This window comes from Opisthocomus hoazin, chromosome 2 (genome assembly GCF_030867145.1).
Source record: "Opisthocomus hoazin isolate bOpiHoa1 chromosome 2, bOpiHoa1.hap1, whole genome shotgun sequence".
Lineage (NCBI taxonomy): Eukaryota > Metazoa > Chordata > Aves > Opisthocomiformes > Opisthocomidae > Opisthocomus > Opisthocomus hoazin.
Genome location: NC_134415.1, coordinates 56,676,960 through 56,701,670, shown reverse-complemented (window position 1 = coordinate 56,701,670; position 24,711 = coordinate 56,676,960). Strand labels below are relative to the sequence as shown.

The 24,711-nt window shown below is 43.3% G+C and overlaps 1 protein-coding gene across 1 annotated transcript in view; it reads right to left on the bottom strand.

Annotated features, from left to right (window-relative positions):
• Positions 1–19,046: 19,046 nt before the first annotated feature.
• Positions 19,047–24,711, bottom strand: part of ADGB (androglobin) — a 120,217-nt gene continuing 114,552 nt past the window's right edge. The window contains 3 exon segments of the mRNA XM_075413741.1: positions 19,047–19,705; positions 21,334–21,517; positions 22,919–23,021. Coding sequence (XP_075269856.1) covers positions 19,514–19,705; positions 21,334–21,517; positions 22,919–23,021 — 479 coding nt within the window. The 3' untranslated portion in view covers positions 19,047–19,513.

Below are 24,711 nucleotides of genomic sequence, written 5' to 3'. Positions count from 1 at the left end.
CACCTGCTCCGCACCCCTACAAAGACTTCTGCTGGGAAAGAAGTGCTCCCAGAAATGTCCTTCAAGTGTGCACGGAGGAGCTCTAACTGCTGTACCATCTGAGGCAAAGTAGAGCGAGTGCTCAGAAATATGAACTATCCCAACATTTAACCGTATTGCTCTGGTTTTTTTTTCATTACAGGGAGGGATGGGTAAAGACAAAGGGAGCCAGTTAAGTTCTTCATAGGCACATGGGCAGGGAGGCCCCCATTGCCCTGCTCGGTTACTGCTCTGAGGGCAACAGGCAGCACGGCACATGCAGAGCAGTTCTGTGCGGCTCTCCTCTCCTGCCATGGCTGGTTTTCTGTGCTTGTCCACCGAACTTCTTCCTGTCAGCCCTGGTCTGGTCCTCGAAGAAATGAATCACACACTTTTTGCATACTGCACATCCCCAGGCAAAAAGTCTCATGGAAATGCAACCACAGTTTAGTCACAGTTTGAATTAGATCCACTCCGGCACACACTATAGGGGGGTTTTGTTGATTTGTTTGTTGCCTATATACTGGCTGTTAATTTTTATTGCTTGTAAACTTTATCTCTATAAAATCTGTGTGAAAGCTGGACTACCATGTTAAAGGAAAGTTACCAGATGGGGAAAATATGGTTGATTAAAGTGGCTGTTTCCATGATTGCTCAGTGTTGTGACACATCTTCACATTGGGTAAGGTGATTGGCAGAGAAACAACAGCAGCGAGCACTGATGAGTGTATGCGTCATGTATAAATGCCTGGAGCTGCGTAGGGCTTGGTTTTGCAAACTTCACAGAGCTCCTGAGTCTGATCTGTTGTAGGTTTTGCTGCAAAAATGAAGAAATTGAAAAAAAATTCAAAATAAGCGTCACAGTTCCTGCTTCAGACTACTGAATGCAAAATGAAAAAAAAGCAGGCAGACTGCCTCAGGCAGGGAATTAAGGTTATTTTAACACTATGCTACAGAAGGTACAATCCTATTTATTCCTGTGTGTATTAGCATCCTTCTTTCCATTCCGGGAATGAAGGATGGTTTTCTTGTTAAACCTGAGTTTCCAAATCTACCACAGACATTGCGTATCATCTTGAACTTATGTCATCTCCTGTTCCTCCAGCATCCCATCTATAAAATGTGGCTAACACTTCTTCCCCCTTAGCCTTGAACCTTGCATATTTTGAGTGCAGTTTATTCTATGTATATGTGTGTATGTGTGTAGATAAGTACTGAGATATAGACAGAAATATACAGAATCTGATTTTGCTGGCCCCTAGCTGGTATTATACAGTGAGAATAAATAGCTTTTAGTAAGCAGCGAGCACAGTGGACAATTGGTTAACTCACCCACTAGGCTACAAATGGACACCAATTAGACCTGTAAGCACTGACTCCCATGATGTCCTGCAGGTAGCAGAGATGCAATGGACAGGTTTCAAAAAGATTTGCACCTCAGGATATTTAAATATTTCAAAAGGACTTGTTTCATTAGAGAGGGACAGGACTATTAGCCATCCCTTGACCGCTGGAGTGGAAAGCCCAAACACAACCTTGCCTAAACTGTTCCCTGGGTGCAGAAGGCCCTCCGCTGGTTACCCAGATGTGTTGGACACAGGACTTTGGCAGCTGGTCCCATCCTCGCTGCATTGCTTATGGCAGGCATTGCTTCAGTCCTTGTGGATGCTGTACCAGCCACTGCTTGTCTCGTTTCACACCCATTCTGAAAATGCCTGTTTTTCTGACTGTCAGCCTGGACTCCGTCCTTTTCTCCCTTCGTGAGTAGCCTCTCATCATTTAACTCTGCTCTCAATTCCTTTATTCACATCAGCTAATGTATAACTGCCTTTTCTTCAGCCCAAAATGAACCTTGATGTCAAGGCAGAAGCCCCTGAAGTCCACTTTGTATTTGCTGCTGGCCTGAGGCAAGGCTTATTCTTGCGTGGTCCCTTCACCAGGCATCGCTCACTTTCTCCATGCAGCTTTCTTCCACTAAGGGCCAGGCTTCATGGAAGGACCCATCTTGTCCAAGGATTGAGCTTTTTCTGAGCTAATGTCAGGACAGAGGCCCAAGAGGTGTTTCCCCCTCCTGGCTGGCACATCTCTGTGTGAGGCAGAGTAGAGATGCAGCACTTGGGAAGCAGAGCTTGGGCAGAGCATGGAATTAAGGAAGGGTTTAGACAAGTGTTTCTTCTGAGCCAAGTGGACCCCAGGTTTGTATGGAGGAGGGGTAAGGTCACTATTAAGCTTCACCTGACTCTCTGAGTCTTGGGACCAGCCTGCCATGAAATCCACTCCTGCAGCACTGGAGCCTGCTCCATCTGTGAGCTGCCAGTTACAGCTTCTCTAGGAGCACCACACGCTGCTGAATTTGCTGAAGGGAATCAGGCAGTTATATGGGCAATGAAGTGCCTGCATAACCCTCTGGGGTCTCACTGAAAACAAAGGGCCTTGTTCCCCGGTCCTGCATTTGTATGCAGTTACTGCAACTGCAGCCAGCAAAGCCCTGTGGGGAAAAAAATCAGCTCAAACAAAAGAAGAAAAGTGTTCGTAGCTCTTGCAGGGAACACCTGCAGAGAGGGGAGCTGCTCTCCAGTTGCATCAAAAGCTGTGCTGGACATGCACACACTGCGCAAAAGAAGGATCTTCACTTGAGCAGAACGGGGGAACAAGGTAAATGTAGGTGGTGGTGAGCTCTGTTTCAGAGGACTTCCCACAATGGAGTAATGAAGTGAAGCTTGGCTGAAAGGTTGCAGAGGGATGGGACCGGCTTTGGAATTTCCCAAACAAAAACCAAAGTGAAATAAGGATGAACAACCCATAGTTTATGAAAATGATCAGCCGACATGATTATTTGTAGACCTCGCTGTAGAATATGAGAGAGTTTTGCTGTTCAGGGAAGCCGGTTATCCTGCTGGATGGGTAACTGTCCCCTGCTCCCAGACACCCGAGCCAGCAGAAACTCCAAGCAGCTGGAGACCAAAAGCAGGCGTTGAGGCTGGCGCTAGTGCAAGGGGCATTTCTGGCGAACACAGCTTTCTTTCCATTTCTGTCACCGATGTTTTTGTTCCCTAAATCCTGCTTGGTACTCAGAGAGCTACACTGCCTGGTGAACAGCTTTGCAGTGCATAATCATTTATAGAGGACTAATCAACAATGTGCAAACCTTGGTGATGAATTTTATTTTAAATATTCTTATAAATGGAAGAATAATCAGACTTGCTCTGGCGTGGTAATTTATGAGCTAGCTGACAGGCGATAGCTTATAATCTTCCCTTAGAGGGCATGAAGTGCTTTCTGCCAAAATTATCAGTCCTTCAGACATTTTTGAACTTGTGTAAGCCAGGCTTTTCCTCTCAGGCTTGTTAGCAAAGGATGTCTGCCTACTCCAGGCACGTTCCGAAAGGAAAAAACACAGTATGGGATAATTTCTGTGCAAGAACATGAAATTTAATTTAACTTGGCTGCATGATGTCAGGCTAAATTATTAATTTCAAGGCAGGCTTTGCCATCACAGCAGTTGAATATTCAGATGTAGCCACTGGCCAATAATTCAATCACCAAGTTGTCCCCTTTTTGAGCTTACCTTTTGGGGGCTGATATGCAGAGGACAGACACCTTTCCCTTGACAATTCTCCCTCAGTCACTCTGAAAATTTTAGCTGAAACTTTTGTTTTCATGATCACTTTAATAGTGCTGCTTCTGCTCGTGGCATTAGCAAGAAGAAAAAAAAAAAAGGGGGTGAGGAAGCAACTTTTTTGATTCTTGAATAATCATTTACTGCTGAACTTTGCAGAAAAGTTGGAGATATGGAAAATGTGTGTCCAAAATGAAATGTATGTCCAAAAAAGCAAAACATGGGCATAAATTATTACAGTATTTGGTTCTAGATGTGCAGACATGACACAGCACCCATACCGCCCCCCCCCCCCCCCCCCAAAAAAAAAGCTCATTCTGCACTGTCATACTTGTTCCTTCGCTGGTATCCAAGAAAGGCAGCTTTCTAAGCTGATGCTTCTGGTCTGCAGCTCTGTGGTCAGCCCAGCACTGGCTCTCTGGGCACGCGACTTTCCTCCCGGGGTCACTTGGTGGCATTCAGGAGAGCCAAGCAGCTCCGTGGTGCACACCGCTCAACAATGCAGGCCCTGAGACTCTGGATGCCATGTGTCTGGAGGTCAGTGCAGCACTTGGACAAACAGCCTGAATTTGCTCCCACATACAAATAGCAGAACTGATGGGGATGAGTTCAAGAAAGATGAAGAGCTCCTGGAGAGAGTCCAGCGGAGGGCTACAAGGATGATGAGGGGACTGGAGCATCTCCCCTACCAGGAGAGGCTGAGGGAGCTGGGCTTGTTCAGCGTGAAGAAGAGAAGGCAGCGAGCGGACCTTATAAATGCTTATAAATATCTGAAGGGTGAGTGTCAGGAGGATGGGGCCAAGCTCTTTTCAGTGGTGCCCAGTGACACGACAAGGGGCAATGGGCACAAACTGAGGCACAGGAAGTTCCGTCTGAACATGAGGAGGAACTTCTTCCCTCTGAGGGTGACGGAGCACTGGAACAGGCTGCCCAGGGAGGTGGTGGAGTCTCCTTCTCTGGAGATATTCAAGACCCGCCTGGACAAGGTCCTGTGCAGGCTGCTGTAGGTGCCCCTGCTTCGGCAGGAGGGTTGGACTAGATGACCCACAGAGGTCCCTTCCAACCCCTACTATTCTGTGATTCTGTGATTCTGTGAGTTATTTCACCTTTTGTCCCAAGTTCAGAGCACAATCTGTTCTGTTGCCAGGTCCACTTAGGCTACCCAGGAAAAGATTTTGCAAAACATGCTTGACCTTGCCACAGTGTTTTCAAAACATCTATTGAATTTCAGTGAAAAGAGACATATTCTGCTGGGAAATAACTGGGAGAAGGAGAATAATGTCGCTCTGGTCCTAGCAGTGGGTATAGCACTGAAGCAGATTAAACAAAATGCAAATTAAACTTGAGTTTTACAGCACCACAGGAACTGATTAAATGTATACCTTCTTTTGATACAGCACTCTGTTTGTTCACTCTGCTGACAAGGGAGGTGCCAGGGACTGGACTCCAGTCGGCTGCTGCACAGCGAATAACGCTGCTCCCATCGCCCGGGCCTCCCCCAGTCTCAGTCGGAGCAGCTGTGGCATGGCCCCTCCTCATTTGCACTGTCCTCACGGGGAGAGACTGCTTCAGATCTCAGCTGAAAGGGGTGTGACTGAGCCCCTGCGACAAGCAAAGCTTTCTGTTTTTGCTCAGAAGGGAGAAAGCCTGCATAGCGCCCATGCAGACCCAACAGCATCTGCAAGCCCTCCCCTGCCTCTTGCCTCATCTCATCCGTGGACAAGGGGACAACGTAGCCTCTCAGACCACCCATTTAGCTTTTCTGCAGCACATCTGAATGCCAACTGCCTTGTGGCAACTCGCTCACTGCAGTCTTGAGCCAAACCCTGCCGAAATCCCAGGGAGACCTGCTGTTGATCCCATGGCTCCTCACGGCTGCGATAGAAACAGCCCAATCCTCCTAAAAATACACCCCCTTCTAGCCTGAGAATACCCTCTTTAAGCTTGTTTTTTTTCCTGATCTCATTTATTTCCCATCACTGTGCCTGTGATTACTCTCTCTCAAGCCCTCTGTCTCCCTCTTACCAGCACGCCTTGCCTAATTCCCCCCGAGACGCTATCCGCTGGGATGATGAGCAGCTGAGCTCCCTGTATTACTGCTGACGCAGGCGGGCTGACAAGCGAAAGAGCGAGCACGAGGCCCGCCGGGTCAGCTTTCATGGGGGACTGGAGAGAGAGGCTGATGGGCTGGCAAATAGCAAGGGCCAGCGGCTCTTGATCACCCTTCCCTTTGCGGCTCCGGGCGCGGAGCGCTGCAGGGGATAGACCCGTGTGCTTCACTGCCCTCGGCTTGCCCAGAGCCCCCGACTGCCTGGCTGATCTGAGCGCTGCCCTGCGTGCTGCTACACAGCCAGCTGGCAGCTTTGCAAAGGGATTCAGTGCTTTTTATTTGGTTGTTTGTTGGTTTGGGTATTTTCCCCTTGTATGCACTCCTAGGATAATGAAATGTGCGTGGCGTGACTGCCCAAGGCCTGCTCCAGCAGAAAACACGGCGAGGCAATGGGAGGTGAAGTGCCATTCAAAGAATGATGAAGCATGCCCTTAGTTTCTCTCCCGAGAAGAGGGACTGGATCCTCAGATTTTCACGACGTGGTCCCTGTGACCACAGGGGCTTTGGGGTCAGGAGCTGATCAGTGAGCATCCAGAGGCACAGTTTGATTCTGATCGTTCGAAAGCCTCACTGCACACTGGCGTATCACTGACATAATGTACAATGCACCAGTGAATTGAGCAAATCTAGGATTAGCAGTGCTCATCTTTGCGCAGCACGCAGACAGAGTGGCACAGCTCAGGAGGAGAAGGGTGGTGACCGGGGAGCCCAGGCTCTCGGGTTCGCGCAGTGCCAGCTCCCATCAGCAGCGTTAGCACCACCGTGGCTCACAGGGCGAGCAACTGGGCAAGAGGTGGCAGGTCAACCCCTGACAGATGCAGAGCCATGCAGGGCTGTCCAGTTAACAGGAAAGGATCTGGCACCAAAGAGCACAGAGCCAGGAGTCAGGCTGGGGACAATCGTAAGAAGGGGTGAAAGAGGGGGAAAGGAGGACTTCTGCTTTGGGAAGGGAATTGCAGCACCCTTCGCTCTGTGCCGCTAGAGCATCCTGTGCCAGTAGACCATCCTTTCCTCACAGCTTCAAGGACAGAACTAGAAATGTGCCTTTTCTAAACACAGGAGCGCTTCTCTGCAACTGAACTGGTGGCAAGACACACGTGGAACAACACGGTGCCAGGGATTGGCGGGACCAGCCACACTTCTTCCCTTGCCAGTCCCAAAGGCCCATCGGCACTTGTCATTTTGGGATGTGATTCCTCCTCAGAGAAACAGCTGAGTTAAAAGGGGGAGCAGAAGTGTCTCCTCTGTTGGCATAGCCCACAGAGCTTGCTCCAGCAGGAGGGAAGGGTGATAAGAGGCTGTGGTCTCTCTATTTGCATTGCCCATGGTGGGAGCAGGGGTACAAGGCCATGTAGCTCTCCTTGCTCCACTCACCAGTCCTCACCTCTCAACGCTCCTGGTTTTAGCACTTGGGAATTTTCTTAAGCCTCAGTCGTGGGCATCAGCTGAAAATATGGGAAGTTCACCTTTGTCCTAAAAAAGTGAGTTTCCAGTTCTGCACCTGGAAATGTGCACTGAGTACACTCAAGTGGATCCCAGCTGTGGGAGTAATTTTACAACATCATGATTTCTAGATGACTTGTGGGCATTCCAAGTCTGCTTTTCCTCAGAAGACCAGCACAACCCCTTGAGCTGGGCTTGTTACGTTGCAATTACTGTGATGAACTGCCAGAAAGTCAAATCAGGAAAATTATACATAAACAGCCACTATTTCTCTGCTCCCCTTTGTTACCAGCTCAGTCACCTCTCCCTGTGTGCTCCTCTGCTAGTGATGCTTCTGATAGGAAGGTGTTTCTTCTTTTGTATTTGACCAATTAAAAGATAATTACTGTGATTATGCTCTGCTTCACTAATGAACTTGGATTTATGTGTGATAGCAGGCAAAAGAGTTTGGGAGAAAATCTGCTCTAAAATGCAAAGATCTTGAATGCCCATTCCTGCAATGGACACATTACACGATATAACAAGCAAATAAAGCTTCAAACGGCCGTTTATCCTGTAAAATTCTCACTTAACTCCTGGGGAGTGAGGCTGATGCTGCTGGTCACTGTACCCAGGCAGACAGACCCTTTCTCACCGCAGGGACAGAAGACCCTCGGGCAGAGAGCCATCAGCGCCCGCTGCTTGCTTGACTGTGGTTGGCTCGTACTCTTCTCCGTCAGCCTGCGGAAAATAAATCCCGCAAGGACAGAAGCTCGGATAAGCGTTACCACGCACACTTTCGGCACCAGGTTGTTGCAGCGCAGCAGAAACCGAACGTGTCGGCCCGCGCTCCGCGTGGGAGCCCGCGGGCAGGCGGTGGCCCTCGGGGTGCGATCGCGCGGGGCCGTTTCGCCACTAGATGACACTCGTGTCTCTCGGGCAGGGTCCCGCCGCCCCCGCCGCCGGCTGCGGGTAGCAGAGATGCTGAAAGCCGAGGTTAACCTGGCGTCTCCTCTGCGGGTGGGAGCTCCCCCAGCGCCTCCCAGCACAGCCGCTGCCCGGCTAACGCGAGTGCGCGCACCTTAGGAAGCCTCGCTTTTTTGTCTGGCAGAAGTAAGGCAAGAAAAAAAGGTGAGGTGACTTTCCAAGTTTCGGTTTCCCTCCCACCAGAAGGAAGGCACTGCGTGCTCAGCAAGAGTGTTTCTCCCCACTGAGTTGTGCAGCGTGGCTACAGGTTATGGGGAGAAGGCGTTGACTGGGTTGTCAGAAGCATGGTGTGCCCAGGGCCCAGGTCCTGCAAGGCCCCGGACTCGCTATGAAACCGTGGCCATGCTGTGCCTCCCACCTAACGCCACTTTCCAAAGGCCACAACAGTTCTGCGGCATTACTCCTAGTACCCAAATCACTCTCTGCAAAATGTGGACAACTCCTTGCCACCCAGCGCTCGCTGGAGACAGAAACCATTCCTGTATGCAAGTTGCTCAAATACCACAGGGTAACATGCTGTAGCCACCGCTGCAATGGCAAACATTCCGAGTGATACTCTCCGTCCTGTTTCTCTGCTCGCCTATAAGTATTTGATACTGCAAATTTTGGGAAGAGGAGTCAGTAAAAAAAAAGCCTGAGATTAAAACGCTGGCACGGCTTTAGGTTAACACAGCCATCATGTGGCAGAGCAGTATAAAGGACACAGGAAGGCGTAGAACATGATGTTTAAGGACAGTTGTAATTGTATTTCTAAAAACTCTCCATGAAGAAATGCCCATATACTTCTTATTGTGGATATGCGTGTTCACTAATGCCCAGACAAATACTGAAGGGGTGAAGACCTCAGGTCTCCCAGAAATAAGAGAATATAATGACATTCAAACATAGCCTGAGATGGCAGCCCTAACCCTGTCCTCTGATTGTCTTTAACAGGCTGGTAGGGCCATGCAGAATCCCATGGGATTGTACTTCCACAGATCTGCTTGCGAGATGAGAGGGTTTTTTTACAGCTTAGCAAGCGATTATAGAGATAATGGGGGCAACTTGTCAGCAAGCTAACCTTTACAGAAACTTCCTAATATGAAGATCTTCCTCTCACATTGTGCATCTTAACATGAATAATGATAGTCTCATGAATTTTGCTATTTCAGGTTCTCCCCGGCTTATGATCTCTGTTTCTTCTTTTTCTACAAAAATGTAAAGCTGCTTCCCAAACATGTTTCCTCGCTTGCAGTGCTGGCCAGGCAATCAACAACTTCATCCACAATCAATACACAGACTTTTCCTGAGCATATAATGCAGTAAGGAGATGAAGATAGATTTTTCCCGTGTAAGCTTTCCACAATAAACCTGAGTATTTACTTCTCTTGCAGTAAATCTACTTACCTCCTTTTAATCATGATGATGAAATCAGTTGAAGATATTTTACCTCGCTGTCCACAAACTAATGAGGAGAAGATTTACAGGTAACCAAGCTATTCTTGATAGTGAATTACTGGATGGAGACTCCAGAGACTCAAGCTAGCCCCTAAATCTGCCAGCCTGAAAAGTCTAGTTAAGATTTTCACAGTGACGGACAAGTCTGAAAATACTCCAGACCACCGGTCCCTTAAACCTTACTTTGTTCCTGTGGCGGAACAAAGCAAAATCTGTATGTCTGATTAGAGCCATTAACATACAAAGGGGAAACCAGTCCATGTCAGGGAGCCAATTTACAGGAACAGCTTGTTTATTCTCGGACAAACAGTACTGACTATGAGAGCCCCATCTCAAGCACAGCTCCTGCTGACTTCAGTGGGAATCTGGTATGAGTCAAAAGTGGAGGCTCAGTAGTGCTCTACAGAGAAGCATAATCATAATTCTGGCAAGGATTATAATTGGAGAATTTCAAAGTCAATCAGACTGCATATCTTTAATATCAATAGCTGTCTGGTGGCTAAACTGCCTAGACTAATTCTTTTTTAACACCTCAGCCATAAGACTCATCATTAGACAAATGCCATATCCTAATATATACTGCAGCTTAAACACAATGAGAGCTTCAATCTGTTTTTTAATTTCTGTGATGTTCTGTCTTGTTGCCCACATACTGGGGAAAAATAAAGTTTATTGTAGGCAGAAGACTGCACGGACTGTTCCCCATCAGAAGGTTCTTGCAGTCTTCTTGTCCCTGAGAAGCAATGGGCTCCTGCAGACCTTTGGTGCATGCTGACATTTGAAAAATAAGTAATAAACAAAACTTAAAAAAATGTAAGTGGTTTGCTGCAGCTCTCAATGCTGCGACTCAAAAATCTGCTGAAAGAAAATAGCATACTAACATGTAGCCGATTCATAAATAAATGGAAGGAAAAGGTCACTCAGCTGTTCAAACACCTAAGCAGCTCCCGGTATGATTCAACTTGCTTGTACAGAGTTAGTTACTCAGTCTGTGCAAGAGTACTTGGAGGGGACAAAACAGTCCTTCATTTATCCTAATCCCTCATCTTCCTCTTGTACAACATGTAGAGTGTGGATTTGGTGCCCTAGCTGAAGACCCTGTCCTGGGTCAAGCAGATGCACATCCAGTGGAGATGGCACTTGTACTGTGTCTTCATTCAAGGCGAGGGTCTTCAGGTTGTGTTCGTTGGTGCACACAGGGTCAGAGCCACTGAATGGTACTTTGAAGTTGCCTGGAAAATTTTTGTGCTTGTTCATTCCCTGGATCTGTATTAAAAAGCAAGCCTTGTACTGGGAGACGGCAGCCCATGTTTACAGAGCTAGGCTCCACCGGCAGTTAATTCAAACTGGCCTGATTTTCAGTGCCCCAGTTTGGAGCAAGTTCCTCAGCTCCTCACGAAATCAAGTAATTTTTAGTTAGAGACTTACCTTTTGGTAACTGACTGGGAACATTATGACCTGCCTTTAAACCGTAATGTGTTACAGAATTAGAGGGACAATTTATGGGGCGGCAGATACTTCCCTTTGCAAGCTACTGACTCCCCAGTGCATTATATCCTTATAATGAATCAATAAAACAAGTCACAGCTACAGCGCAGTGAATGTCAAGAGGCACAATGGACAGCAGGTATTTTTAATGATTTACTCTATTGGCCTCCTGAACAAGCACTTGTACTTTTTGGAAGTTCGCTGTACTACACTGCACGAGGTGAGTGGCTGTCGGTGTTTCGGCTGCACCTCCTGTACCGCAGTGCGATCGATACCGTGCACCGGCGCTGGCCTTGCTGGAGGAGAAGGGTCAGCGGAGCAGCCATCTGGCCGCAGGGCAAGCACTGAAGGCAAAGAGTGGCAAAGTCCTCTCGGACTCAAAGGCTTGAGATAACTGAAGCTAGACACGGAGCGCGCCTGCATTCGTGGGGGTTTGCAGCTGTGAGGGTTCGTCCCGGGGAAGCGGAGCTGTGCTGGAGGTTTGTCGCGGAGTAGCTGCACACACCAGCTTTCGGGAGGGACCGAAAGCTGCACTGAGTCCTTCCAGTTCACATGGATTCATTCTCCTTCAAAAGCAGAATGGGGCAGGACAGGGTCCAGCTTCGAAGGGCCCTGCAGCCTCTCAGAAATAAGCCCAGGTCAGCTGGAAATTCAGCATTTCTCTCTTGTCGCCGCCACTAGCTCAGAGCGCGGCTCAGTGGTGGGGGCCTGGTTGGGGCCTCGGCCAGCTGAGCCCCGCAGGGCAAAGTGGCCCTTACTGGGGAGGGCCCTCGGTGAAGAGCACACGTGGGAGAAGGGCGCAGTGCACCTGGCCCGGGCTGCTGGGGAGCCCGAGCGGTGGCGAGGCACAGTGCAAGAAAATGGATCCTCAGTTTGGCAAAGCAGCCGTGAGAGTGCACTCAGGAGTTTGCCTGGTCTGCGTTTTTGTGGGACTTGGAAACACCTGATGGAGCAGAAGGTGTCGGACTCCTCTGAATGACTGTAAAGCTCCTATATATTGTTTTAATAAATAAAGGATTTTAGATTTTTACATGAAGAAGCAGCAGCGTGAGGGCTACACACAAAATTACAAGCCATTTAGTAAGCTAAATACTCTCTTAATTACCCTATTCGCAGTGTATATTACCTGTTGTCACTGACACAATTCACATCTCATTTTAGAAATTCCTCCAGGCAACAATCATGAATTTTTAAAAGTGGCCGAATGACTCAGCCTCCAGAGTTAGTCGACCAGAGTTATGCATTGCCTCTACACTATCTTCGATAAAAAAATGACTGTGCCACAACCTTTCTGTAGGTTTCTATTTTAAGTTGTTTCCACTTTATCTTCCCCGTCTCACCACACTTCTACCAGGGTGACAGTATGAAAGCAGCAATGAATCCAGTGGAACCCGTAAAAAAGGGAGACTTTGGGCCCTGTAGCATCTGAAAGCAAAGTACTTAACTGGACTGTTACGGGTGGTACCTCACAAGGTCCTACCCTGTGCATCCCGCTGGTGAAGTCCTGGCCTCCAGCAAAACTCAGGCTGAACTTCACTGAGCAGGGACTTTATCCCATAAAATGTCTCGCACCTGATTTGCAATTGTTCTGCACTGCACACCGGCACTGTGGTACCAGTGCTGACTGCATGTTAAATTATATCAATGATATACTCAGCACACATGTGCTGATAGATACGTGGGAGAAAATAATAGACCTCTAGTCCTCTAGCTCTTGCTAAGGTCAGTGAGAAGACTGGAAATAGAATGACACCTCATCTTGACTTGCTTTTCTGTGCATCCAATTTGTAAATGGTATGACAGGGAAGTACATTCTTCTCATCCTAGCCAGGTTTCCAGATATTTTTGTTGTTGTTGTTATTTTGCAGTGAATAAATCAGAGTCTTTAAGAGAAAGCCAATAGGGATATGGACAGACAAACACCATAAACAGCACTTGAATATCTCAGTCTATGCATAAATGGTATTTCAGATCATCAATTATCAAAACAGTTTCCATCTGCAGCATTGCAGCCGCAATATGTTAAGCCAGTAATATGTACAGCAGAAAAAAAGAAAATACTCAAAAAATCTGAGATGCCAATGAAGTCTTTGGAACTGTTAACACTAATAATTTAGGTGAAAGCTGCTTAAGCAAGTCTGAGAAAGGTGCTTCCAGGAAACCCACCTTTTGCACTACAACAACGGAAAAAATCATTCTCTTGCTTTCCCTAATTACTTTGATGATGACAGGGAAGTGCTCTGAAACTCATTCTATCAAGGGTAAGGACAAGGTGAGAGGAAGGAGCTTCTCATTCCCTCATTAGCTGAACCTCACGTCCCCTCACACCATATTCTGCGGTCTAAGAAAGAAGGGTACAAGCATTGCTTTAGGCATCTGTGACTAATTTCTCATCTCTTTATCTTTCTCCAGTTTCCAAGAGTCATATTTTTATGGGATATGTAAAACCCTGTGACACAGAACTTCTCATCCCCTTGTCTACCCAGATGGCTGGGAATGGAGCAGCTTTAGTCTTTCCTGCATTTCTAGATCTATGACTCTAGCCTCTGCCAACAACTGTCTCCAGAGCCAACTCAAGGTTTCTCAGTAGTGCAAAAAAAAAAGAAGAATTTTGTGGCCTTAAAGCTGACTCTGGCGTGGGCAGAGTAGAGAAGAGGAAGGATGGATTTTTCACTGCCCCTTTGTGTCCCTTTAGGCACTTTCTGCTTTCTGTATGTCTGAAGTAGTCCTGGTTGCTCCTAGCCATGCCACAGCTGAGTGCTTTGACTGCCTCAGTACTCCATCTGTAGCTGATGTCTTCTGCATTTTGTGACCTGTAGAATGTCCAGTCATGGGATGGAAATGAAATTTAGGACTCTCTAGGCCACAAAACAGTGGTCTCTTTTTAGCAAGACACTTCATTTGTGTGACTTACTGGCAAGTTAAACCTTACCAACAGCCCTGAACATGCAGCTGCTGTACCCCTCCTTCTTGCATGTTCCAGCTTTGCAACAAGTAGTTTTATACACAGAGGCAGGCTCTGCCTTGCTGTGCTCTGTACCTGGTCTTGTGAGCATGGTATGGTGGTCCCAACTCAAGGTAACTGGGAAGGATGTCTGTGGTGCCCTGCTGAGTGGGGCACACACCCATGGAGCCACTTCAGCTTTCTCAGGCTGAGGGTACAGAAGCCCAGCTATTGCTTTCCACGGTCTGTGCTGCACCCACTGTGCTACCATGTTCAAGGCAAACACCTCTCCTGTGTGCCCGAAAGAGCGAGCGTTTTGGTGCTTGCCCTTAGGGAGAAGTCCAGGTGCTGGGCAGAGAAGCCCAGGTTTCAAAGAGAGTGCATCCAGACCCGACCCGAAGTGACACGTCCTGGCTGCACTTGGGTCTGTACATTATCTGTCTCAGTTGCCTGCCAGTCCCTGAACCACTGTCCCTAACCACATTCTTATTGCCACAGAAATCAAAGGTCCTCAGTCCTACTTGACCACCCCTTGTTTCTTCTCTTATTTTGACTACTAACATCTTCAACGTACCCTTCTTTTGTGCTATTGTCTCACTCACTTCATATGATGCAGATTGTTTCCTCTCCTTCCCTGACTTTCTGCTTCTTTCCTGTCTTTGTCCTCCTTTGAGACAGAGGACAACAGCACCTTGTTTTTTCTGCAAACAGCAAGAATATTTAAATCATTGAAACATTACCTGGACAGTGAATATATTGGGGCTGATTCAAGAAATGAATGAGAGGAAAAAAGGGCTCTGAAAGTGAGATTTCTTTCATTCTGCAAACTGCTGTGTGATTATGCAAAGCTGTCCTCTTATGTTTTCTGCCAGACAAAATATGTAGACACTTTTCTTGCCTTTTGGAGGGGAAATGCTGTGCATGTGCATAAATGCTGTGTCTCTTCCTTGAATTAAAATGAGACCTTACATAGCTGGTAAATTGCACATTGCTGGGGTGAGCAGACTGGCAGCTCAGAACTGAGCCTGATTTCACAGCACATTGCTTGTCTCGGCAGCGAGGCATCCTGGAACGGGCTTGGTCTGGTTTTTGGTCTGTAACTCATTGTGTAAATGCCAGCCAAATTAAAGCAAAGCAGATGGGACAAGTCATTTGAAGATTAATGAAGCTACTTGCGTTAAAAAGTAACTTTAGATACATATTATAATGAAAAAGATCCTTTCTAGTTCATAATAGCTGGTCAAAAGAAAAGGATCAAGCAGTGAAAACTGCTAAAGCTTAGCAGAACACACCTACAAAGAATTATTAGAAGTGATTAACTCTTTACAGAGTTAATTCCCATTAAATTGAATTATCAAGTCAAAGACTTAATTTCTTTCTCAGGTACCTGCATCGTTTTGTGAATGCTACTATTTTTCCTAAAATGTAGAAGTAAAGCAAGCAAACTGAGAAATTCTTTAGGGATTATTCACAAAGCAGTCTAACGTGTTGAAAAGTTTTCATTCTTCTGTGGCATTTGCAGTTTCCATAAAAACTGTTCAAAACTTCTGCTGAACAGTGACATTTTCCTTTGAATAACTGACTATACTTCATATGAAAGAGAAAAGAATATCAGGAATCAGTACAGTAAACAAATTCTTTTTATCATTAAAAAAATGCAGCTCAATCTTAAAGATGCTCTGAAAGATGCCCCCCTGCTCCAAGGAATCTCTACATCTTTATTCAAAATTCCAGACAATCACAAAGTATAATCGTAAGATATTTCCAGTATTGCCCTAAGCTCTGAGCTCATCAGGTCTCAAACTGCATAACTGGTCCACAGAAAGAAAGCCAGACTTGTCTCTCACATGCCATTGTGCTGGTTCCTGAAACTGCTTCTCCTTGTAGACATCCTCAGCGATGATTAGACACCAAGAGACTGCTCCACAGTGTTCTAAATGCAGAGATTGGAATTAGCTTTGTACTTGGTTCAGGAGCTGGAGGTACTTCAGGTGTGGGGGAATCACACAAACCCAAATAGAGAATCTTGCCAGAATACTGGAGACCGGCTCTGTAAGAAGCACACAATCTTCTGCCAGAGACAGATCAGGATTTCTGAACCGTTGGTGTACCCCATCCTCTTCACCTGTGTACAGAGATGGCTACTGACATACTCTTCTTCAGGAGCAAGGCTTAGCATTTCAGGGGAGAAGTATGCAACTCTCCAAGTCACAAGACAACTGAACTGCAACATTTAGAGATGAAGTTACCTCTGCTGTTTTTCATATGCAGAGTCTTTCCACGAATAAAAATTGGAGGCTGTCTAAGTGACAAACTGTGCAACCTTTCTCAGGGGTGATTTTCTACAAGAAATGTTAGAAGTCAACTGTTCAACCTCTGCTCCCACTCCCCCAAATCCAAACCCTCTCTTCTGTGACTTGAAGCCACCAGATACCTATTAAAGTATGCTTTGATGCAGCTGTTCCTCTATTGCACCTCCAAAACGACTGTCATCTTAAAAGATCGAGCAATCATGTCTTGATTCAGCAAAGCTTTCCCCATCTATTCCGTTCTGTAAAGGGCTTGACATTGTGTTTCAGTCCTTTGCTGAAGTTCTTTTGCTGAATAAGAAAGCACATAATTTAAGGCTTGTCCCTACACCCCTACTGAATCTGGCCCTGAATGGCAAAGCTGAGTATAAGCAGGAGGGATGACTACCCAAATTTCAGCTCTTTTAGTACAGGAAACCTTAAGAAAATATTAATGTTTTATGCAATACCCGTATTTCTGAAACATACAATTTGTAAAAAGAGTATTTGAGCAATTTCTTGCACTGAATACAGGCAATAAATTCCTTTGATACAAAGGCTGGTTAAAGTTCATAAAATTATGGTGCTTGAAAGCTGTGTTACTCCTAAAGGGCAAAAGAATAAAAGTGCTTTATCTATGTGGACACACAATTTGACTATTGGGCAACTTGGTCTACAAACTGGAGGCAACAATCCTATCAAATAAAACACAATGTCTAGTTTTACTTCTTTGTTTTCCTTACAGTAAAGCGCTAAACTTGATGGCTCCTTAAATTACTGCAAATGGCTGTTTTGAAATACAGTTACATTTTTAGTTTTTGTACATCTTTCCCTACTAACTTAGGCTGTAATATAGTGCATCATGTAAAAAGTTGTTGTGTTGATGTAAAACTGAGGCATATGACATTTCATCAGTCGTCTGTTTCTGGGTCCAACGTATGCAAATTCTTTGGCACAATCCAAACAAGCCCTTTTGTCTCCGAGGGTCCATTACAAGGTAAATGGGTATTTTGTTCTTCTGGAATATGCACAGGGATTTAATAGAACTGTTATTGTGCTTCTCTTAAAACATTACATACTCCAAAGTATGTACAATTAAACAGTGTGACAATAATTCACTCCCTCATTATATCTGCGTTGTTGGAATAATAAATGAGCCAATAGAGAATTTCACAAACCACACAGCAGATTTTGACGATGCTACATTACTCTTTAAAATGAAGAAATTATGAAACTTAGAATTGTGTATAACATCAAAACTAGATTTGATAATGTAGATCTGAGTACACTGTGTCTGAGTTTAAGTCAGTTTATAGCTGCTGACATATGGTGATGGGTTATGATCATGCGGGTTATTAGCTGAATTTTTGACATTTAGATGTCAATTATGCTGGCTTTTGGAATTGGATTGATTTTTACAACAGAATGTCATTATAGCACTTGCAGTGACATCAAGAACAAAACTTCAGCTTGATCTCTACAGAAGCTCATTAGAGATTCACATAAGAAGGCAACCAACACGTGCCATTACCATGGAAACAAGATGGAATATTATGAAGCAGTATAGCCCATATTCCAAAATACAGAGGACAAAGCCAGAGCAATTATAGCACAAGACTGACAGGCTTTTTATTTGAAGCCTGTATGGGTCAAAGCAAAACTTAGCTGCTGGTCTTTGAAATAAAAATCACCAATGCAAGTTTTAGGACACTGGTTTTAATTCTTCCTTTTCAGACACGAAAACTCAAGCCAGTTTAGTTTATGTTGTATAGGAGGAAGGAGGCCAAATGGAGGAAGAAGCATCACAGCAGGTGTGTAGGTGTGATGATGTACAAAGAACACACATCCCAGAACAGACAGAGGAGTGAGTCAAGTTCAAGCCAGGCAGTGAGGTACTGATAAAGCACACGTGAGCACAACCAGCAGAAGCTGAACACCTGCTAGGTCATTAAGATGCAGAAGAAAGGCTGGTTTCAAACACAATGGCTAGCCAGTACCAGCAGCCAGAATGCAAAGGATAATGTTTCTTTTGATTTGCATTAAATAGGTGGCTTTCATGGCTTCTCATGTTGCCTAGATAACGAAATTCTTCTGGACATCCTGGACATATACATGTCTACAATGTATGTATACAATATGTAGGCAGTCTAACTTCCCAAGCTTCTGATTGTGGCTACATACATGGAAAGTTCTTCAAGCCATTTAAAACAGCTCACTCTGTTTAAGAGAGTTTTCACCATCATAAAATTTTTGACCATTGTCTCTGAGTACGGAGTGCTAGCCAGTGAGTATGAATGCAAGTATTTTTTTGTTTGAATACAATACCAAAAAATACAGGAATACTATTCTAATGAAAGCAAAACTTAGAGGAGATATTGTACCCTTCATGTAGAAAGCCTGAGATTGCCCCTTTATTCACACACTGGTTCAACCTTTAAGAAACACTTTTAAATTCCAACTGAAGATCTAGGAACCAAGGGTCTATTGTAATCACTTTGAGCAAAGCCACTGTGGGCAAAACACAGCTTAGGAAGGATAAATAAAGAGAGCAATAGGGTTTTAAGGAATATTCAACAAGCCTTGGAAGGCTGCGCCACAAGTTTGCCCCTACAGAGAGTTACCATGAGATTCAAAAAACACGCAAGAGAACAATGAAAGGGAAAAGTACTACAGCACAAAGAAAGCTTGTGAGTGCCTACCGAGCCAGACTTTGGGAAGCCTTCCAATGCCTGCATATGAAAAGTGCGGTACGCCACTATTTAACTATTCTAAACTCTGCAAATTGTCATCCACTTAAGGAGCTCATGTTTCTGCCAAGTTAAATGACTTCAAAACTGATACGTTACATTCACTGTTTCAACTCTGATTCATTCTTGACTGGTTCTGTTTTGATTGGAAAAAGAGGACAAAAGACACTGTGATTTTGGGGAAGAATCTGAATGGAATGTGAATTTTTGTTGCACAATTTTATTCCAGTAAAACATACAAACTATAATAGTAGTGAGTACCTTTATGAGAAGCAAAATACCAAGCATTTTGTTAAAAAGAATACTAGATCAATTCTTTCACTAGCACCAGACAAAGAGATAAAATGTGATATAGTTGACAAAAATACTGGAAAATAACAAATGTTCTTTCTTCTCTTTGCATATAAACTTTCTTTCCCAAACTGTTAAAATACAATTCAGTAGTGCTAGCAGCTACTTTTTTTTCCCTAAACCTTTTCCTTGCTTTTTTTTGTGTGCATTTTGGCTTTTCTTCTTTTGCTCTGGTTGCAGGACTGCTTCATGAACTGCCAACTCTTCTTGTTTTCTGCGCTCAGCCTCTAGCAGCTTACTTCTGTATGCTTCCCGAATGCTGTGAACTCTGGCTCGTGTTTCATCTAAGGATGCCTAGCCAAAAACAAACAGCAATACCCCCCCAACCCATAAGTCTTGATTTCATCACAAGTAACTGCATCCTTCCTGTTATGTTTCACTTAGTGACTCTATAAGTACAGGGAGGGCATCTCTCCTTTTCTTTTTGTGTGCATTTTTATTGATTTGTCACAGTGACACAGCTATATGTCAGTCCTTTCAGCATGAAGAAGACAAAGTTCATGAAAATCCTTTTTAAATTGCTGGCATTAATAAGCTAATTGTGTGAAAGGACGATACGGCAACAGACTAGTTACTCATCTGGGTCTAAGCTCTCTTCAGTTACTGGCTTGCTTTGTTGTCTTAAACAAATCCCTTAAAACCTAGTTTTCAGAAATGCCAAAATGGCTTAGGAGCTCTCGTCTTTTAACAGACTAACGAGATTTAGGGCAAGGGGACTTGGATACTTTCAAAAACTTTTTCCTTTACCTTTCCATCCTGGAAAATGGGGATACCTGGATACCTTTATATAGTTCTCTAGGGTTCAGAAATGAAAAAACTGTAAAAGTGCTAATCAGCACAGTATGCATATTCACAAGTAACTGTCATTTTAAATTAGTACTGTGAAACATCTTACTTCTTTAATGGACTTATCTTCTAGAAAGAGCTGAGGAATTACTTGTAATCAAAATTTGCCATTCTAACATACGATGTGCTAGGCATCCAAAATCATAGCAACATCTGAAAACCTGGACATGCATTCTTATCAGGGATCAGTCAGTCACCAGTAGAGAACTATGGCTCCTTGCAGATTTGTAGTTAAGTAATATAAATCAGGCTATCTGGGAACTTGTTAAGGAGATGTTTTCCACTGATGTCTGTAAATAGGTTGGTTTGATGTAAAATTGTTTTTACTGTCTCTTCTCCACTTTTAAGAGCTCTGAATAGTCACCAGCTGATTACTAGTGGTTATTGTATCACTGCCGTGTAACAAAACATTTTGTTCCTGTTGACACTCAAGGGCTAAACCAATTTTATTAGGATACTTGTACCAATTTCATGTGCAATGCATTGGCTGAGTTAATCCTAACAATGGAACCTACATTCATGCTACCAAATTTATTACTTATGGACCTGTTTTTTTAAGGATTAATAATACCAATTTTTTGTTTGTTGGCATCATACATATTCCAGGAAAATTGTGTTCTCTAACTTTGCCATAAGACACTTTAGGAGCAACTCACCCTCCTATGTAAATTATCTTGTTCTTTACTACTTGCCAAAAAGCCCTATACAATTCTATAATCAAAAAAAACCAGGCAAATTAGAGATGTTTTATCAAGATGCGTCTGGTCTTAGATATAAAATACTCAATTTATTCTCACTTTTAACTATCCTTTTATGGTGTTATTCTTAAAATACCGTTTTTGTAAAGAGCTGTGTCAAGAAAGTACTAAGAATATCACGTTAAGGATGTTGTGTATTACTGTTTTTTTCCTTAGAACCTTTTGTTTTAACCTTTGCCCAAGTGAAACGTCAAGCTTGGTCATTGTTTTTAATTACTGGTACTGAACACAAAAATCTTGAGAATGGTTGATGAAGATATTCGTACTAGTGGTGGATATCACAGTAATAGGTACTGGAAAGTAATCTTGAAAACTTACCTGCAGATTCTCATACATTTCAAGTATATTTTGCTTCAGTAAAGCTCTGGCATTTTGTTCTTTTTCTCTTTGTTTCAAAGCCAGCTCTCGAATCTCCCTAAAATGGTTGATTTTTTCTGCTTTCCGTATCTCTTGCTGTTGAATGATAGACTCATTTCTTAGCACAGACTCAGACATTGTTTTTCTGAAGGAAATACAAAGATATCTGTATCATTTTCAGTACAGCTTTAGGTGGGGTTTATTTAGCTTAACACCTATATGCATATATTTGGCTTATATGCTGCAACGTCACCATCATATGGTTAGATACAGTTAAGGAGTCACTTTTCCTCTGCTTATGTATAACCCCAATGAGAAAGCACATTCCCAAGGCCAGGTCTTCTTATATTTGAGTGTCTATTTTAAAAGTATTTGTACAACTTGTATAATTGCATCTTTGAGCATATGAAAAACTCCTACATGTGACACTTATTTTTTTATGTGCAAGAAATATTATACTTCAAAAGTTTTTGATATTATAATTCAGCATTGAGACAAATGTAGGGTGTTTTTTGTTTTTTTTTCCATTGGCATAATGGCAGCTAAGTGCATAATATATTTTTATAATGTGACTTAAATGACTGGTGTAAAAGTCAAGGAGCTGAAGACAAATTAAATGCTTACAAGGCTCAAGCCTGTGAAAGATCTTTTGCCATATTTTCTACTGTTTTAATATTATTCACATCAATATAACACCAGTTTCCCTTTCAATTTAAAATTACATTTGGGGATTTTTTTATGCATGTTCTAAGGGCTTCTGAAAATCAGTGACCTGCATAAATGCCACAGGGAATACAAATGGACTTAAGCATGAACTGGGTTCTAGCTGAAGCACAGCAAACATACAGATTTGTGTGTATTAGCTAGATAGGTTCATATCAACACATGTAATAAAGAATGTAGGTCTTCTGAATAAAGAATACAATTAATATCATTATTTCAGCTATTAACTTTAATTATTAACTGAGCTGCATTTTTAAAGTGTATTATCTGAATCTAGCATCACATTCTGACAAACTTCATCCACACTTCTTTCAAGATGACCACTGAAATAAACATATTTGCCTGCACATGCATTTTCTTCAGATTTTTATGTCACCTTCTCATTACATGCCATGCAGTTATTCAGCTCCTTTGACATGTATTAAGTTAAGGGAAGGACATAAATTATAAATGGATGTAGAAAAGCACAGATTTTAAAACACATCCATGCCAGGAAAATCAAAGCTGAAAACTGTATCTTGATGCCATCTACACTTATGTGTTCACTGCTGAGTGAGTCTGCGTACACAATGTAAAGGACAGATAAAATATGGGCCAGGATTTTTGCTGCAACTTTAACCAGCATGTGACAGAATTGTAGCTTACTTTAGTGACATTTGAAGGATAAAGTCTAAATTCACATCTATTATACTGCATCCAATTACAGATAGGCTACAAGTGCATAAAAATAGATTTCATTTACTAATTTCTGTATATGAAAATCCCTAGCCAGTCTCTCATTTTGGTGTTTCACTGGTACTTAATTGTTCTTGCTGCAGTTTACCTCATGTAAGGACTAAGGTCTATAGGCTCCCATTTTTTTTGCTGCGTTTGTAAGCTTGAGTCAATAGCTGCTTGTGACGCTTTCTCTCCTGTGGTATGAGAATCTGCAACAGAACAGATTAAACTGGTTATTCAGTCATGTTAGGAGGCTCCATCTAAATTCTTGTATAGCTTTTTCCTTCTTTTGGCTCAGCAAAAGACATTATTAAATGAGAATATGGGTTAGAGACGATAAAGTATTTCTGCCTTTTTGTTTCCAACACTCGTCACAGAATCAAAGATGCTGCAAAACCCCCACATATGCTAGAGTGAAATTCATATATGTATTTTAGCTAAATACACAGTACTCAAGAAGGTTTGTAAATCTCAGCAAGAACATTCAATTTAAAGTGCCTAAAGAATATAAGAACAACTTGTAATCAGCAAGGAATCACATTCTTTTGTTAAGAAAAAATCAATAGAAATCTTTGTTCAGTCCTGGCTGTAGTTTAAAAAAATTATATTCCCTTTTGAGCAAAGCTTTAGTTTGGGAAATACCAGTCTAAAGACAAAAGGTTCCTGACAACTTAAAATTGTCATTCTGAAGTCTCAGAATTTTTTTAACCACATAGTTACCATGTTATGCTTTAACATAGCATTCTCACAATACAATGATGTATCTGATGCTAAGCATGCCACTGTGCTGAGCTGCATTGTGATTATTCCAGCGCTTCCTTCTTTCAGTTCATCTGGATGTGCTGAAAATGCCTGTGAAATCTGATGACATTTAATGATGACTGCAGTAGTTTGTTTCCATAAAAACTCTGTTATTACCCTACTTATAGCAGTAATCAATTGAAACATTTCAAAATATTACTGGAATTTTCTCACCAAAAATAGGAAAGAGGTTTCTGAGCATTAAAAAAATTTACTGTCTATATATTTACTGTCTATACATAGACAAATATACCAGCCTTCTCTGTTGATCTAGAAGGGTGACATGGGCTTTGGAAGTGCCTTACACACTCCCCATCAGAAAAGTATTCTCCAGAACATAAAAATTCTCATTAAGATATTGCACATTACAGAAATGTTCAAGCACATTATTGCCTGCTGCTGCATTCTATGGAACTGAACCGTAACAACTGAAAGTCACTGGGGTGTCACCTCTTTACTTCATGAGACTTTGTATTAGACTCCAAATGCTCAGTTTAGAGCAAAGCCCTTGGTAGACAGCCATTAATTTTGAAGTCCTCATCCAATGACTTAGAGGAAATAGTATTTTTTCAAGTTCCTTTGGAATGCAAGAAGTAACTAATGATGTGTTTGTCTAAGGCCTAAGGAAAGGACTACTTATGCTTTAAGTTCTTAAACATTCCTGGGAGGATTACTTACCTAACTGGCAAAATACTAAACTTAACAAGTTATGTACTGGTCACAGGTTCTAGTTCCAGGCACAGGAGCCACGACCAGATATTGTCACAATCAGACCGAGTATTATACTTTTGTTTTTGTGATGGCCTGATCTCAGCATTATTCTCAGAAGAAAAGTAGCAACAAACAGCCTTGCAGCCTTGCACCCAGTTCAGATTTTCATCAGAGTCCAGTAATTGCCAGGAAATACAAATGAAGAATCCATAGAAGTTGTAACCACTAAATAAGCTTAGACAACACTTATGGAAGCTGCCAGGAAGCTGATGCTACTTAGCATGCACTTTTTGACACCTCACTTCCAGAGCACTGTCCATGAACAGTTTCCATGAATGTTAACATAAAGAGAATGCACATTAGAAATATTAGTGTCTTACTGACATA